This window comes from Leptinotarsa decemlineata, unplaced genomic scaffold (genome assembly GCF_025532065.1).
Source record: "Leptinotarsa decemlineata unplaced genomic scaffold, Ldec_3_MD MMD2_tig00026328_RagTag_RagTag, whole genome shotgun sequence".
In the NCBI taxonomy this organism is placed as follows: Eukaryota; Metazoa; Arthropoda; class Insecta; order Coleoptera; family Chrysomelidae; genus Leptinotarsa; species Leptinotarsa decemlineata.
The window spans coordinates 27,916,533-27,930,263 of record NW_027412688.1 but is presented as its reverse complement, the minus strand read 5'-3'; the positions used below and the strand labels follow the sequence as shown (position 1 = coordinate 27,930,263).

The window sequence follows — 13,731 nt, the reverse complement described above, 5'->3', positions numbered from 1 at the left end:
CAGATCCATTTATACATTCTTTGGCTAGACTAAAAGAGGACTGACCTTCATTATCGGTCTCTATGCAGATCGAATCAGTTTTCCGGAAGTTGGTAGTTTCACTTTTGCATCGAACCTGAAATATCACTTGCCAACTAAAGTAATCGGTTTTGTTAAGAAGCTTAACCCATTTGTCCAAGTTTGATCAGGTATGAGCCACAATAAACCCTTTGGATTGTAGTGGAGGATCGAATACACTCATTCACTTCGGACCTAAAATTTGTTGATATTCCAGCTATTCATTTCCAGGGATATTTTTTTGTGTAATTCAATCTTCAAAGTTTGAGAAAAATATAAACTTTATTGACTAACCCCCTATATCAGTTCAGTAAACAATATAAGCTTTAACAAAAATCAAATATCTGTGACGGCTGCATCTAGGAGATATACATAAACACTAAGAAAATCAACATTTCTAATTGAAATTCTCAGAGTTATAGGTAAAGTATCTGTGATAGCATGTCATCTGGGACTCAACTAAATACATAGACGCTCCACCGTATGTACAAAACTTTCATCTGAAACAGAATCTGTATTAACTACAGTGAAGTAGTAATAGTTCCAATACATGAACAAAGCTTCGAGCACCAGGAAAGGTGAATGTTCCAGATTTCAATTCGAAATATTTATTTTCTTATTATAAAGTATGGTTTTTCACATGAGTCAATTAGCAAAAAAACTAAGATCATTGAACATAAATCTGTGTTTGAGAAAAATAAGCCTATACATTATAAATACCATATGGGCAGCCCTTCTTGAATGGAACAGACGTGGTAAGTGCCTAGCATTATTTTTATACTTATATATCAAAAGAATTGTTGAGACCCTTCTTTCCATTTGCAATAATTTTAAGTGAGGCAGTCTTAAACTCGTGTACACTGTCACGAATAGTTGAATAAATATTGTACAGTATATAGTGTTCAATTTTTGCTAACCAGTAGGGCAATGTTGTAGAAAAATGAATTTATACCTACTACTTTTAGTTATACCCATTTTAATTGGAGCAATATAAAACAGTATATAAAATAAAAATACTTTCTTGAAAGTGAAATAATAAACACATATTTAACAACTAATTCCACATTTAAAGATGAAACACAAATCCTAGGGGTGAGAATCAAACAAAACGTTGTTTAGTGCTATAAGGAATCATAGCCACAAATATTCCTTATATCATCTACTCTTTCACATGTATGTAAAATACAACTGTGCATAGTGACTACTGTATCCAAAAGATATTGGTTAGTGACCCAGTATGTTAATAATGTATCAGAAAACGCCTTTATACACAGCAGATTCAAAACTAGCAATGAAATGGAAACATTTCCTCAAAATAGGCAAATCAATCAACAAATTTTATGAGTTTACTCTTCAATAGAGATGATTTTACTTCAAGTACATAAAATACTGTAGTACATAAAATACTGACGCTCCACCGTATGTACTGTAGTACATAAAATACTGTGCATGTATGTTTGTGTATTTCCTAATAGATTCTCCAGTTTCTCATAACTAAATATGGAAAGGTCATTATAAGGATTAGCTTGTATAAATGACCTGTTTTCCAACTGAACATACTTCACCATTTATCAATTTCATTCATTGGTTAGTTTATTTCCACCAATAAAACTTTCACTACAGAGATATTGAGATCATTTCTGTTGAAATAACATAATATTTTCCAGAAATTTCAATACAAAATGTCACTTTGACAATCCTTTGTTTTCCTAGAGGTTTGCAACGCTATCTTGCGGCAATAATCATTGCTCTGTGTCTCTTTTGAAATTCTGACTACTGAATCAGATTCGTTAAATTACTCGTTTTCAAAGTAATCATGCTAGCAGTTAGCAGTCCTTGATAACGCTACTTCAAACTATTAAATGGTTTTATTGATAAATTTTTCGAAGACAGTGATAAAGAAATAATGATTTTATAGAAATACATTAACACTGGGTAATGAATCAAATATATTTGATTGACAATCTTTTAGGATCTTAAATTACCCCTTAAAAAGTGAATTTTAGTTCTGCGAGTCTATGAAATTACAGCTTCTAAAAATTTGACTGTTGTATTGATATGGAGCATGCGTACATCACACATACAAAAGTTTTGTTTAATGTCTATATACAATGTTAATACTAAATTGGATAATTTTAGTATGAAAATAAAATATGGAGTGGCAACCCTGTAATCTCCATGTCCAAAGTTGTTGTTATTTACTTAAAGTAACTTAGAGGTTTGATATTTGATACTGTCGCAACAGTAAATCAGTCAAATAGAGAATTTTTTCTACTGAAAAGAAACTAAGTTAAATATGCTGATTGGAACAATTCATCATTATGGAGAAAGAACCGTCTAACAAAGTATCCTATATAGATTTTTCTCTGATTTGTCGAACTTGTTTGAGTAAAGTTAATTTGAAGCCTTTGGAAGAAATTCCTTTTGGGGATTTATTGAAATCCTTAACAGATATTCAGGTAGAAATCACAAAACAAATATCAATTTTCAATTTCAATCCCTACTTTATAGATCGAACCCGATGATGGATTGCCAGGAAATATTTGTTACAGCTGCATTAACAAACTCGAGGAAATATCAACATTCATTACTGTTTCAAAAAATAATGATCAGTATCTCAAACATATTGTTCAGGTACCTAAAACTGATGAAGTACATTATGTTGAAGAAACAGAACAAGCAAATTTGAACTCTGATATTAAAGATGATCTTGATGATTCAGAAGTTTATGAAGAATTTTCGGAAGATGTGAAGACTGAAGAAAACAGTTCTGAATCACTGAAGGAGAAAAGAGTACCTTGCGAAATTAATGAAAGTGAAAAATCCAAAGACTCTAGTGAGAAACAAGAAATATTATGCAGTGTATGTAGCACAAACTTTTCAACAAAAAAATTGTTTGAAGAACATCAAAGAACCAATGTTAGCTGTAAAATAAAACAGTTCAATTGTAATGACTGCCATAAAGCATTTTTTTCGAAATTCAGACTGAATTCGCATATGAGAACTCATACAAAAGAAACACCGTATGAATGCAAAGACTGTCTTAGGAAGTTTCGCCAAGCTTCTAATCTTAAGCGGCACATTGATATTATTCATAAAGGATTGAAACCATTCAAGTGTGAGGTTTGTGGGAAAGGTGAGTTTCTCATCAAGTCAAGCTAGACAAACAAAAATAAATCCAATATTTTATTATACAAGGCGAATGTTTTTGAGATAATTCCTTTGTGCCTAGGAAGCACAATCTAAATCTTAAATTTCTTTTAATGGTTGTTAACAAATAGTAGTGATGGAATAATTCTAATTAAAAATGTTCTGTACTTGGATTATTGAAATATTCAGTAAGTTCCAATTATGTAGATGAATAATCATATGCAAAAAATCAAATAATAAATCAGAGTTAATTTTAATCTGACTGCTTGCCTGCTTTCTGTGTTTTGAGTTGTGAATTGTAATTGAATAATCGGTTATGGTTATTTGATATTCAGTGTTGTGGATACAGAATGAATGGATAATAATTTCAAAAAAACCTTTATTGTCCAAGCAGGTACAAAATCTACTTATAGGATAGCTTATACAACAATCGGTGAACAATGCTAACAAATGATGGAATTTTTAAACATTTCAAAATAAATTTACTTGTAGTCAAGTGAAAAACATAATTCATAGGCTTCATATTGGCAATAGAGAAATTTTTGAATAATTTCATATCTCAAATACCCTTGATAGTGGATAAAAGATAATATAACAACAAATTAAGAGATAGTTGAATAGATGAAATACTATGAAATATAATAACAAACGAAATTCTTTGGTGAGTAATGCTGGCAAATACAAAAATCGCGTGATAGGTAGGTAGCTAATTTTTTAATATAATGAATTCAGAAAAATTATTGGATCCAAGCTTTTTGGAGATAGATTTTTATTATCTACTTAATGAATGATACCTCCAATTCTAGAAACAAACTCATCAATAAGAACATGTATCATGTAATAAAAAGTGTTTTCTATTATATCACAGGTATTTTTGCTAAAAACTACCAGAGTCCTATCGGACTATCGAAGGGTAGTTCATTTTGCTGTACTATTTGAATAAATACGCATTTGAATTAATATCTGACTGTTGAAATACTTCGATAACAATTAATCAATTATTCAAATAATCTGATTATGCCATGCCCATCAGCAACATTGATTGTATAAGTTGAAATGCTAGAATGGAGGCATGTAGTTTTAGCAATGTCTGTTGCACATTTAGCAATAAATTCACCTATTGGTCAATTTGAAACATATTTGATCACCATTGTTTGACTAAAAATACAAATTAAACATTACTGAATGAACTAACTTGGCGACAGTATGATGTAAAAGACAGTAAAAGAATTGAGACAGTTTGGGTATGATTTTATTCCCTGTTATTGATGTCTGTGAATGAATCTCTATTTGAATATGTTGAACCATTCATTAGATATTTTGATGGCAGGTTGTGTTTCAGTTTGAAAATGAGATTTACCACATGAATACAATCGCCATTGATAACTTTTTGTCAGATGAATCAAACCAAATGATAAAAATTGTTAATTATTATTAATCATAATGAACTCAAGCCAATTACTGAAGTATTATTTTAAGACACCAAAAATTTACTTTCGACAAAATATTTATTAAATTTATACTTTTCACACTACTTTGGCTCGTGACTACTTGACTTAGCAGGGGTGATATTCTGCTAAAATCCTATAAAAGTGGCTACAGCTGTCATCCGCTACAATAATTAGAATACAATAACATAAAAACAAATCATATGTTGCCAGATCTACACATTTTATATAATTTTAATCAACAAAATTATCAAAATAACCCTGCAAGAGCATTCTAATCACAACTCAGTCAGAAAATGTTTCCCGTTTTCATACCAATTCACATAAATGCTACCTTAGGAGCTATGCTTACAGAACCTCCTTTAGTTTTGAAATGAAAAGAAATCATTCGTTGAAGCTCATAGAGAATAGGTGTTTCTTCAATACAGTACAATGCAATATAGGAAACATTTCAGTAATGAGAACATATGTGATGAAATCAGCCGGTACTCGATGAAAATCCATAATGTATTCAAGAAATACTCAATTGTGAGATTTTTCACTAAACAGTTTTACAAAAACGCAACATGTGTTTTGCTATACAATAGGTCCTTCAGCCGTGTCTTTACTTCATATTGAGAAGATCATTAAAGAAACATTAGACAAATTTTTTATATTTTCATAAACCTCACGCTTCAGAAATGGCAACCAAGTAAGATCCATTTCCACAAAGCTATATGAAATACATTAGTTACATGTTGAAAGGATTCTTTAAATTTTCTCCTTTTTTTTTCTAAGGCCTTTGGTGAAAATTCAGAGAAGCACTTGAAGTACTCGCCTCAAAAAACAGATAAAAGGGGCTGATTTGGTCAAAAATTAATGACCAGGTCAAAGCGTGGGAGCAAGTAATGCTCTGCGAATGTTGTAGTAGTAGTTGCTAGTAGAAACTGAATGGGAAATGGTGATTTTCGTTCAATTCAATTCGTTCAATAGTTGTTTTGAATGGACTTTTTTTATTTGAATATTTCAATATTCATGTGAGTGTAGTTGTTTCGGAAAGGCTTTTTTTTCCAGTTTTTATCTGAAAGAAACTTCTGTGTTTGCTCTACATATCTTCAAAAAGAGTTTTTATTATATTAAGTTTCTTCTTTCTTTGTAAGTTTCCGACATTTTTTGTTGAATCATGGAGAAGTAGGAAGCAAAAAACCTTTTTTCAAAAAAAAAATAATCTCCTGAAAATATTCCAGTTTCAGTTTAAGTGAAAATACTTATTTTTTACAGAATTCTCAAGACTAGTAGCAAAGAATGAACATACATATAAACATACAGGACAAAAACCGTATGTGTGTAGTTATTGTGGAGAAACTTTCAATACCTACTTGAAACATTTTACACACACCTACTTGCACAAAATCGACAATGGAGAGATTACAGGAAGAACAATGGTTGCTAGAAAATCTAACACCTCCGAACAACTTCTTGTAGAATGTACGGTTTGCAACAAAACTTTTTCTTCCCCCAGAGCTATTTTTCAACACTCACATGCTAAGGAGTCATCAGGAAAAGAATTTCTGTGTGCAGTGTGTGGCAAGGCATTTTTGCGAAAATCCCAGCTGCAGACTCATTCACTCATACATTCTGGAGAAAAGCCGTTCATTTGCAAACACTGCGGTAAACAGTTTAGGCATGCCAGTGGTTTCAAAAGTCACATTTTGATACATACTGGAGAAAAGCCGTACCGTTGTCCCACCTGTCAGAAGGGTTTTGTCCAATCGGACCACCTCAAACAGCATATGAAAGTGCATACAGGGGAGAGACCCTACAAGTGTAGTTTTTGCGAAAAATATTTTGCCCATAAGTGTAACTTAGTGGTGCATGAAAGGGTCCATACAGGGCAAACTCCTTACTTTTGCTCCATTTGTAAGAAGGGATTTTATGACTCCACAAGGATGAAAAAGCACGAGAAAGGACATGCCAATCAGGCCAAGAAGAAAGTAGGTTGAAAGAGTTTGAAAACTTAGTTCCAGGTTTGAAAATTATTTAAAAAAAATATTTTTTATTTCATTAGAATATATAAATTTTCTGTAACAGTGAAACAACAAATTATAATTTGTGACAATTAATTATCATTAATCAATTTGCACTGATCTCTCATTATAATCAGCTAGTCATCCAAATTGTTTAAAAAGTTTAATAAATTATTTTTTTTTCTGAGTATAATTGAGAAGTGAACCATGAAGGAAAGGAAGATGGTTTGATTTGTTTTAATGGACCATAGAGATTAATGGCATTATACACTGCTTTCTTGAAATTAATTCTTATTTTTGTCTCTGCAAGATTTGATTATTCTTAATCTGATGTTTTTTTTTGTTGGTATATTATTGATCTATTTTATTCTTAGGTTGTTTTTACGGGATTCTAACTCATCCTTCAGAGTCTTCAGGAGTTCATGTTGCATAGGGGTTTGATTATTACCAATATTCATATGTTGACTGAGGATTATTTTCTTCTTGTACTTCAATAGCAGTATCAGAGCTATTCAATATGATTTTTAATTACATTGGTCGACCACCTTGTTTGCAAAACTCACATTGATTTAACAACAAAATTAGGGTCGATTATAGATGATGGTATTTTGATCTCAGTAATTTCACTTTGTGATCTAGTTTAAGACGAAACGGACTGGTTTAAGTTTGACGATAGTCATGTCACGAAGTGTTCTGGCGATGCATTGAATTTATTGGAGCCCCTGTAGACACCCTACATTTTGTTTTATAAGAGAGAGGACATTGTTAGATCAAGATCTTCAGATGATGTGGTGCTGCAGGTTTTTCCGGGTTTTCCTGCAGCTGAAAAAGCAAATGCGCCACTGGAATCAATGAAGTCGCCCCGGAGCGCCAATTAATTTTTATTGTTGTTTTTATTTTTATACAAATATATAAATGTTTGAGACATACCAGAACATTTTTTGCTCATTTATTTTTCATATTCACTACTACTCAAAATGTAGACAGTCATGGTGATCAAAAACATTGCTTTTACCATTTAAATTGATGAATAAGTCGTTAACTTGCTTTAACAGACATTGTTCTTGTAAAAGGCAGTTGGCAGTTGTCCCAAAAATATTTTAGTGCCCTTTTAGTTTTAGGTGTAAGATCCCTACAATTGTGGTGAATTCATTGATTACAGTCATCATATACACATTATTAGTCATCGTTTATAGTTTGTTTGCATTTTAAGCACAGTATGATGAATAAAGTTAATGGGTCCACCCAGTATAAATCAGAAATTTGTTTCAGATATCGTTAGGGGTATTTTTTCTCATGAAAATTTCTGTTCACTATTAAACGAGTCTTTTGTTGACAAATTGCACTTCAACACATTTTTTTTTTAATTATGCAGTAGAAAAATGAACCTTTGTACTGCAATTAGGTATAACTATTCACTTTCAACTTCTGAAATAGCTTTCAAACTGGAGCACATAAAATTCACATTGTTATTTGTTGAGATGATAATAACGAATGCTTGGAAGTCGAGTAGTCATTTGTAATGTTGAAATTAAAAAAATATTGGGTAATATGAAACTGACAATTTTTCAAAAATATTCTTGCAAATGATAAGTTATAACAAAATAACTTCGCATACAAGTTTTTCCTAATGTAAGGAAAACGAGTTGTACAGAGAGAGAGAGAGAGGGGGGGCCTAATTTCATACCTTGTAGCACTGAGCATTTGACAGTTCCAAATTCACTTAGGGTTTCTTGAATGTCAAGGAAAATCTTTCAGTCTCTCATTAGTACTTCTTCTACAGCTCCCATGAGTTTTTGTAGCTCATAGTATTGACAGTTTAGTCATAGACATTATACGGTATTAATAGGTTAGGTCCAAAGTCTATTCGACCCTCCATCGCAACCCGCAAGGGTTTATTGTGGCTCGGTATCAATAGGTACATGAAAATATTGGTTTACTTTGTCCAAGTGGATATGGGGTGTAAACCGACTCGGGTTGGCCCCTCTCTTTGTATCAATTAGGATTTTGGTGGTTTAAGTTGTTTTCTAATTTGGATTGATTTATATGATAGAATTGGCCGATACTTGATGAAAATCTATAGCTAACGTATTTAAAAAAACACTTTATTGTGAGATTTTCACTAAAGAATTTAACAAAAATGCAACACATGTTTCGCCATACAATGGCTTCTTCGGACATGTCTTTACAATCTAATCATCATGAACAATCAATATATATACTGTTCCATAAAATTTTATAACAAGTTACCAGAAGAAACATCAAATCTTATGCATAAAGTTAATTTTCAAATTATTTACAGAAATTAAACTCATTTCAGTTAGAAAGAAGGATACATCCTAATATATAAAATAAAAATACACATTCTCATGAATGATTAATTGTATGTTATTATTAAAATCATTACTTCTACCTCATTTTCAGAATTTGCTACCCTCCTGAGAATAACCGAGCACGCGAGAATTCACACAGGAGAACGTCCACACATCTGCAGTTACTGTGGAGAAAGTTTCAAGAAATACTCCACCCGTTCTGCGCATGAATTGCGCCACAAAGTAAAAAATGGTGAAATTCCAAAGAGCGACAAGATTCCCAAAAGGTACCCCCGCAAACAACCTTCGGACCCAGAAGAGTTGAAATGCAACATTTGCAAGAAAATATTTTCTTCCAAGCAAGCGGTGGTTGTCCATAAGCAGATACACCTAGGCGAAAAATCTTTCTTGTGTACAGTGTGCGGAAAGGGCTTCATGCGCAAGAGCCATCTGGATGTACATCTGAGAATCCACACTGGGGAGAGACCATTCGAGTGCGGAGAGTGTGGAAAACGCTTCAGACAAGCCACATGTTTCCGGAACCATCTTCTGATACACAAAGGCCAAAAGTCTTTCAAGTGTGATGTGTGTGAAAGAACTTTCGTGCAGATCGGACATTTGCAAAGTCATCTCAAAACTCACACGGGCGAAAAACCCTACAGGTGTATGTTTTGCGGAAAGGAGTTTGCGCAGAATGGAAATTTGAAAGCACACACTAGAACTCATACAGGAGAGCGGCCTTACAGGTGTACAGTTTGCTCTTCAGGCTTTCATGACTTGCCTGGCCTCAAGAAACATTTGAAGAGCCACAAGGTGAAAGTTGAGGACGTGTCACATAATTTACAGGTTATAAAAAATGATACGTAATGATTGATTTTTGTGTGAGTGACCAGGGCTTTTTCTTTTTGTAAAGAGGTTAAATCTGTTGCAAGAAATTTTTGAACAATATAAATTTACATTTATATGTCTATTCATTTTATCAGTAAAGGATTTTCAAAGATTGTCAAAGAAAATATGAATATGTGTGTTTTCATGAATTATGAAAGTTATGAAATAATACTGGGAAATTAATGGAGAAACATTGAGTTTGAAACAATTTAAGATGGGTCACCTCCTGATTATGCTAACTTGGTTAGCGAAACACGCATCGATAGACAGTATTTTTGTTCTAGTGTGAAACAATTGTTTCTAATAAACAAATGTATTGTAACTCAAGACTCCATAATGGGGCCTATAATATATAATTCATGTAGACACACAGCCTCAATGCATTTTGAAAGAACACAGTTAGACATTAGATATCTTAAATTCTATCATACATAACTGATTTCTTTCAAACACATTCAAAGCAAATAACTTATAAACTGGAAGTAACATACTCATTACGAAAAACAGAAAAAAATCTTTCACAGCCAAAAGTCGATGACATTTTTTTCAAAAATAAAAAAAAATGACATTGAAAGGTAGAACTGAAATCTCTGGTACAGAATAAATCCAAAACAAGCACTGCTTTCAAACACCAGAACTGCAACTCTCTTCATCTCCTGTTGACGCCAACTTAACATTAGTCAAGTTTTGGTGTTTAAGAACAGTAAGAACTTGTAGAAAAAGTCTCATGTGAACACCACACGATACATTTATGGAAAGGTCATCACCCTACCTAATAAGTACAGTTTTGAAAACTTAATTACTAAATCGATGGGTGTAGCCGTTACTACGTTGTAGGAGGTCATCATGAAAAATGAGAAATAAAACTTTCTATATTTTTTTTACCACTTTTCTTTGTAACTAATGTTACTGCATTTTTATCCTATAAGGACATAATTGTTTGAAAATGCCCTCATAGGATGAAACTGCAGTAACATTAGTTACAAATGTAACTGATGTAAAATAACGTCAGACATTATTAAATTCACTGAATATTTGGCAGTCAGCAAGTTTAAAGCATTCTGGAGCTTTATGAATTCCAAACGTAAGCATAATATTCTACCAGATGCGTTGTATTATGAGGATTGAGCTTGCCAATATGTTCCAAGACTACTTTAGCTCAGTGTACTCCATGACTAGCTGTCCCAAGTATGGACCTGTAAACTCCCCTCTCTTGTCTTGCCTTTCTCTTGTCTGTTTCCAATCTGTACCTGTCAATTTCCGAAATCGTCCTGGTCCAAATGGTATTCCTCCATCAATATTAAAGAACTGTAGCTTTCTCTTAGCACGACCTTTACACATTATCTTCAACAACTGTATTTAACAGGGCATTTTTTCAGGCTTCTGGAAATATAGCTTTGTAAACCCTATATACAAATCTGGTGAAAAGTCTGATATTACAAACTTACGAGCAATCCGCATCCAAAGTGGCATTCCCAAAGTTTTAGATTTACCCATTAGTAAACACCTGACACTAATCCTAGTTCCTTTACTTAACGATCAATAATTTGAATTTCGCTCAGGGAAGTCGAACATCTAGATGGCCAAGTTCACTCCATTTACACAGTCCAAGGCGTTTGATGAAGTCAACCATACTCATTTATTACAGAAACTTGAACATATGGGAATTTGCGGCATAAACTCTCATCTTGATTACACATTTATCTCACTAATCGGATACAGATAACTCGAGTTAATGGATTTAAATTTTCTGGAAGTTTAGTACCATCCAGTGTTCCTCAAGGATTCCATTTGGGACCATTGCTGCTCAATGTTTTTATGGACGATATTCAGTACTGTTTTTCTAATTCAGAATTTCTAAGCTTCGCAGATGATTTCAAAGTTTACAAGAAAATTGATTCACCGGACGACTGTAAATAACTACAGAGCAAGCTGAACCAACTATTCAGTTGCTGTTTTGACAATGGTAGGGAACTTATTAATACACGTGAATGCCTTTCCATAATTTTTAGCTGTAAACGTATCCCTTCAACATTCTCTTATACTATAAATCAAGTTCCACTCAGTACAGAAATAAAAGACTTGAGTTTACTCCTAGGCAGCTCAATTTCATTTCTGCCTCACATGTCAGGCACTGTTAATGTCTCTTAAAATTATAGGCTTGCTAAGCAGATCCCCTGATATCAAATGATTAAAAATTCTCTACTGCTCTCTGGTAAGATCTCATCTTGAATACGTATCTTCTGTATGGAATCCATCATATGCAAGCCACATCCATATATTAGAACAAGTTCAGAGAAAATTCCCATGATTGATCGCATTCAAATACAGAATTAATCCTGAGAACAACATATATAACTATCCTCAACTACATTATTTCATATATCTTGAAACACTCCGTTACAGAAGGGATATTGAAGACTTGAAGATATTTTTTTTAATTATCAATGGAATTGTTGACTTTTCCTCATTGCTATCCAAGATCGGACTTTCAGCCTCTACTAAATTTACCAAAAATACAACATTTTCTCAACCACACTGTAGAACAAGTCAGTACCTTCATTCCTTTCTACTACGAACTATAAGAGCAGCAAATAAAACGGACCTTCATTTCTTTACTTCCGCATCAGAGTCCCACTTCCAGAGGCAGCTTGATTCAGGGTGGAATATGTAATTTCTGAGAACGTCTTTCTAATAGAACATTTAATCTAGTGACATATTTTCATATGTACATCTAAAAAAAAATCTGTTTTTCCGTTAATCAGCTGTCGCCCCCATACGAACGACAACTCTCAGAAGTTGAGAAACTTGTGCGAGCTAAGGACTAACGAGGTTTTACCTTTTAACATGTGATTCCTAACACGGTTGCAGAATCATCCCAGCTTCAACCAGATAATTTCTATCGAGAAAAATATCTGGTCGAGGCAGGAATCGAACCCACGACCTTCCGATCTTGAGTCGGGCGCATTACCACCGCGGCCAATCCACAACATGTTTTGAGATTCAACTCAGTACACCTCGAACTTCACTGTTCAAGAACTCTTCCATCTGGAGAACTGCGTTTATGTGGAATACACTTCCTGAGACCGTTTTTCCAAATGGATTTAATCTCCAGCGATACAAATCCAATGTGAATCGCACAGGCACCGCTCTGAGAGCGCCTTAAGGGTTTTCCTGTAGTGCTTGTGTTTTGTCCTTAAAGAGGTTATTTGGATTACAAATGATTTGTAGATTATATTATTACCCTGGTCTAGCCGACTACAGCTATAGCTATTTTGTAGCTATCCAGGAGAATAACTCAGCTGCTCATCAAAACATTTTACCTTTGAAGTCCTCAGGACTGGTGGAATAAAGTCCCACCCAAGTGATCCATTGAAACATTAACCAGAATTGTATTCTGAACAACATACTGTGCTGGTTTCTGACCAGATGCACAATATATCATAAAGCATACAGGACGACGATGAAATCATTGAACATGGTGCCATTCAGTTGTTTCTGGGGAAAAAATGAAATTCATTTAGTTTATTGGAGCCAATATTTCTGATGAAAAAGTAATTGTAAACCTATTTTCGAATGGAAATGAACTCAATTTAAGAATTTCTAATAGAACCTAGTATATTTTTTCAGACCATTTGATAGAATAGAAAATTCTCCTTTCAACGATTTAATAAAAGTGGTCATTTTTTATCAAAATGTTGATTTTGCTAATTATATAGGCCAATAGGAAATGAAAATATTATCAAATCAATATGCCGTTCATACTTTTATTTTTCCAAATATTTTTCTTCTGTGGTTGTGCATGGGAGGTGTTTTTCAAGGTTTGCAATATGCAGAATAATACCATTTTGCCTGTTATCTGGACGAATA

General features: G+C 33.3%; 1 protein-coding gene across 3 annotated transcripts; it reads left to right on the top strand.

Moving 5' to 3' along the window:
* The first annotated feature begins 2,227 nt into the window (after positions 1-2,227).
* Positions 2,228-9,971, top strand: LOC111504581 (uncharacterized). 3 transcript variants are annotated; one of them, XM_074182015.1, is made up of 4 exons: positions 2,228-2,516; positions 2,569-3,193; positions 5,916-6,661; positions 9,086-9,218. In XM_074182015.1, exons 1-3 carry the CDS (start codon positions 2,379-2,381, stop codon positions 6,635-6,637), a joined length of 1,485 nt encoding a protein of 494 aa, XP_074038116.1. In that variant the 5' UTR covers positions 2,228-2,378; the 3' UTR covers positions 6,638-6,661; positions 9,086-9,218. The 3 variants fall into 3 exon arrangements, with proteins under 3 accessions (XP_074038116.1, XP_023014940.2, XP_023014939.2); XM_023159172.2 differs by having other exon boundaries at positions 2,229-2,516; positions 5,916-6,628; positions 9,086-9,249; XM_023159171.2 differs by lacking the exon at positions 5,916-6,661 and having other exon boundaries at positions 2,236-2,516; positions 9,086-9,971.
* Positions 9,972-13,731: the final 3,760 nt, after the last annotated feature.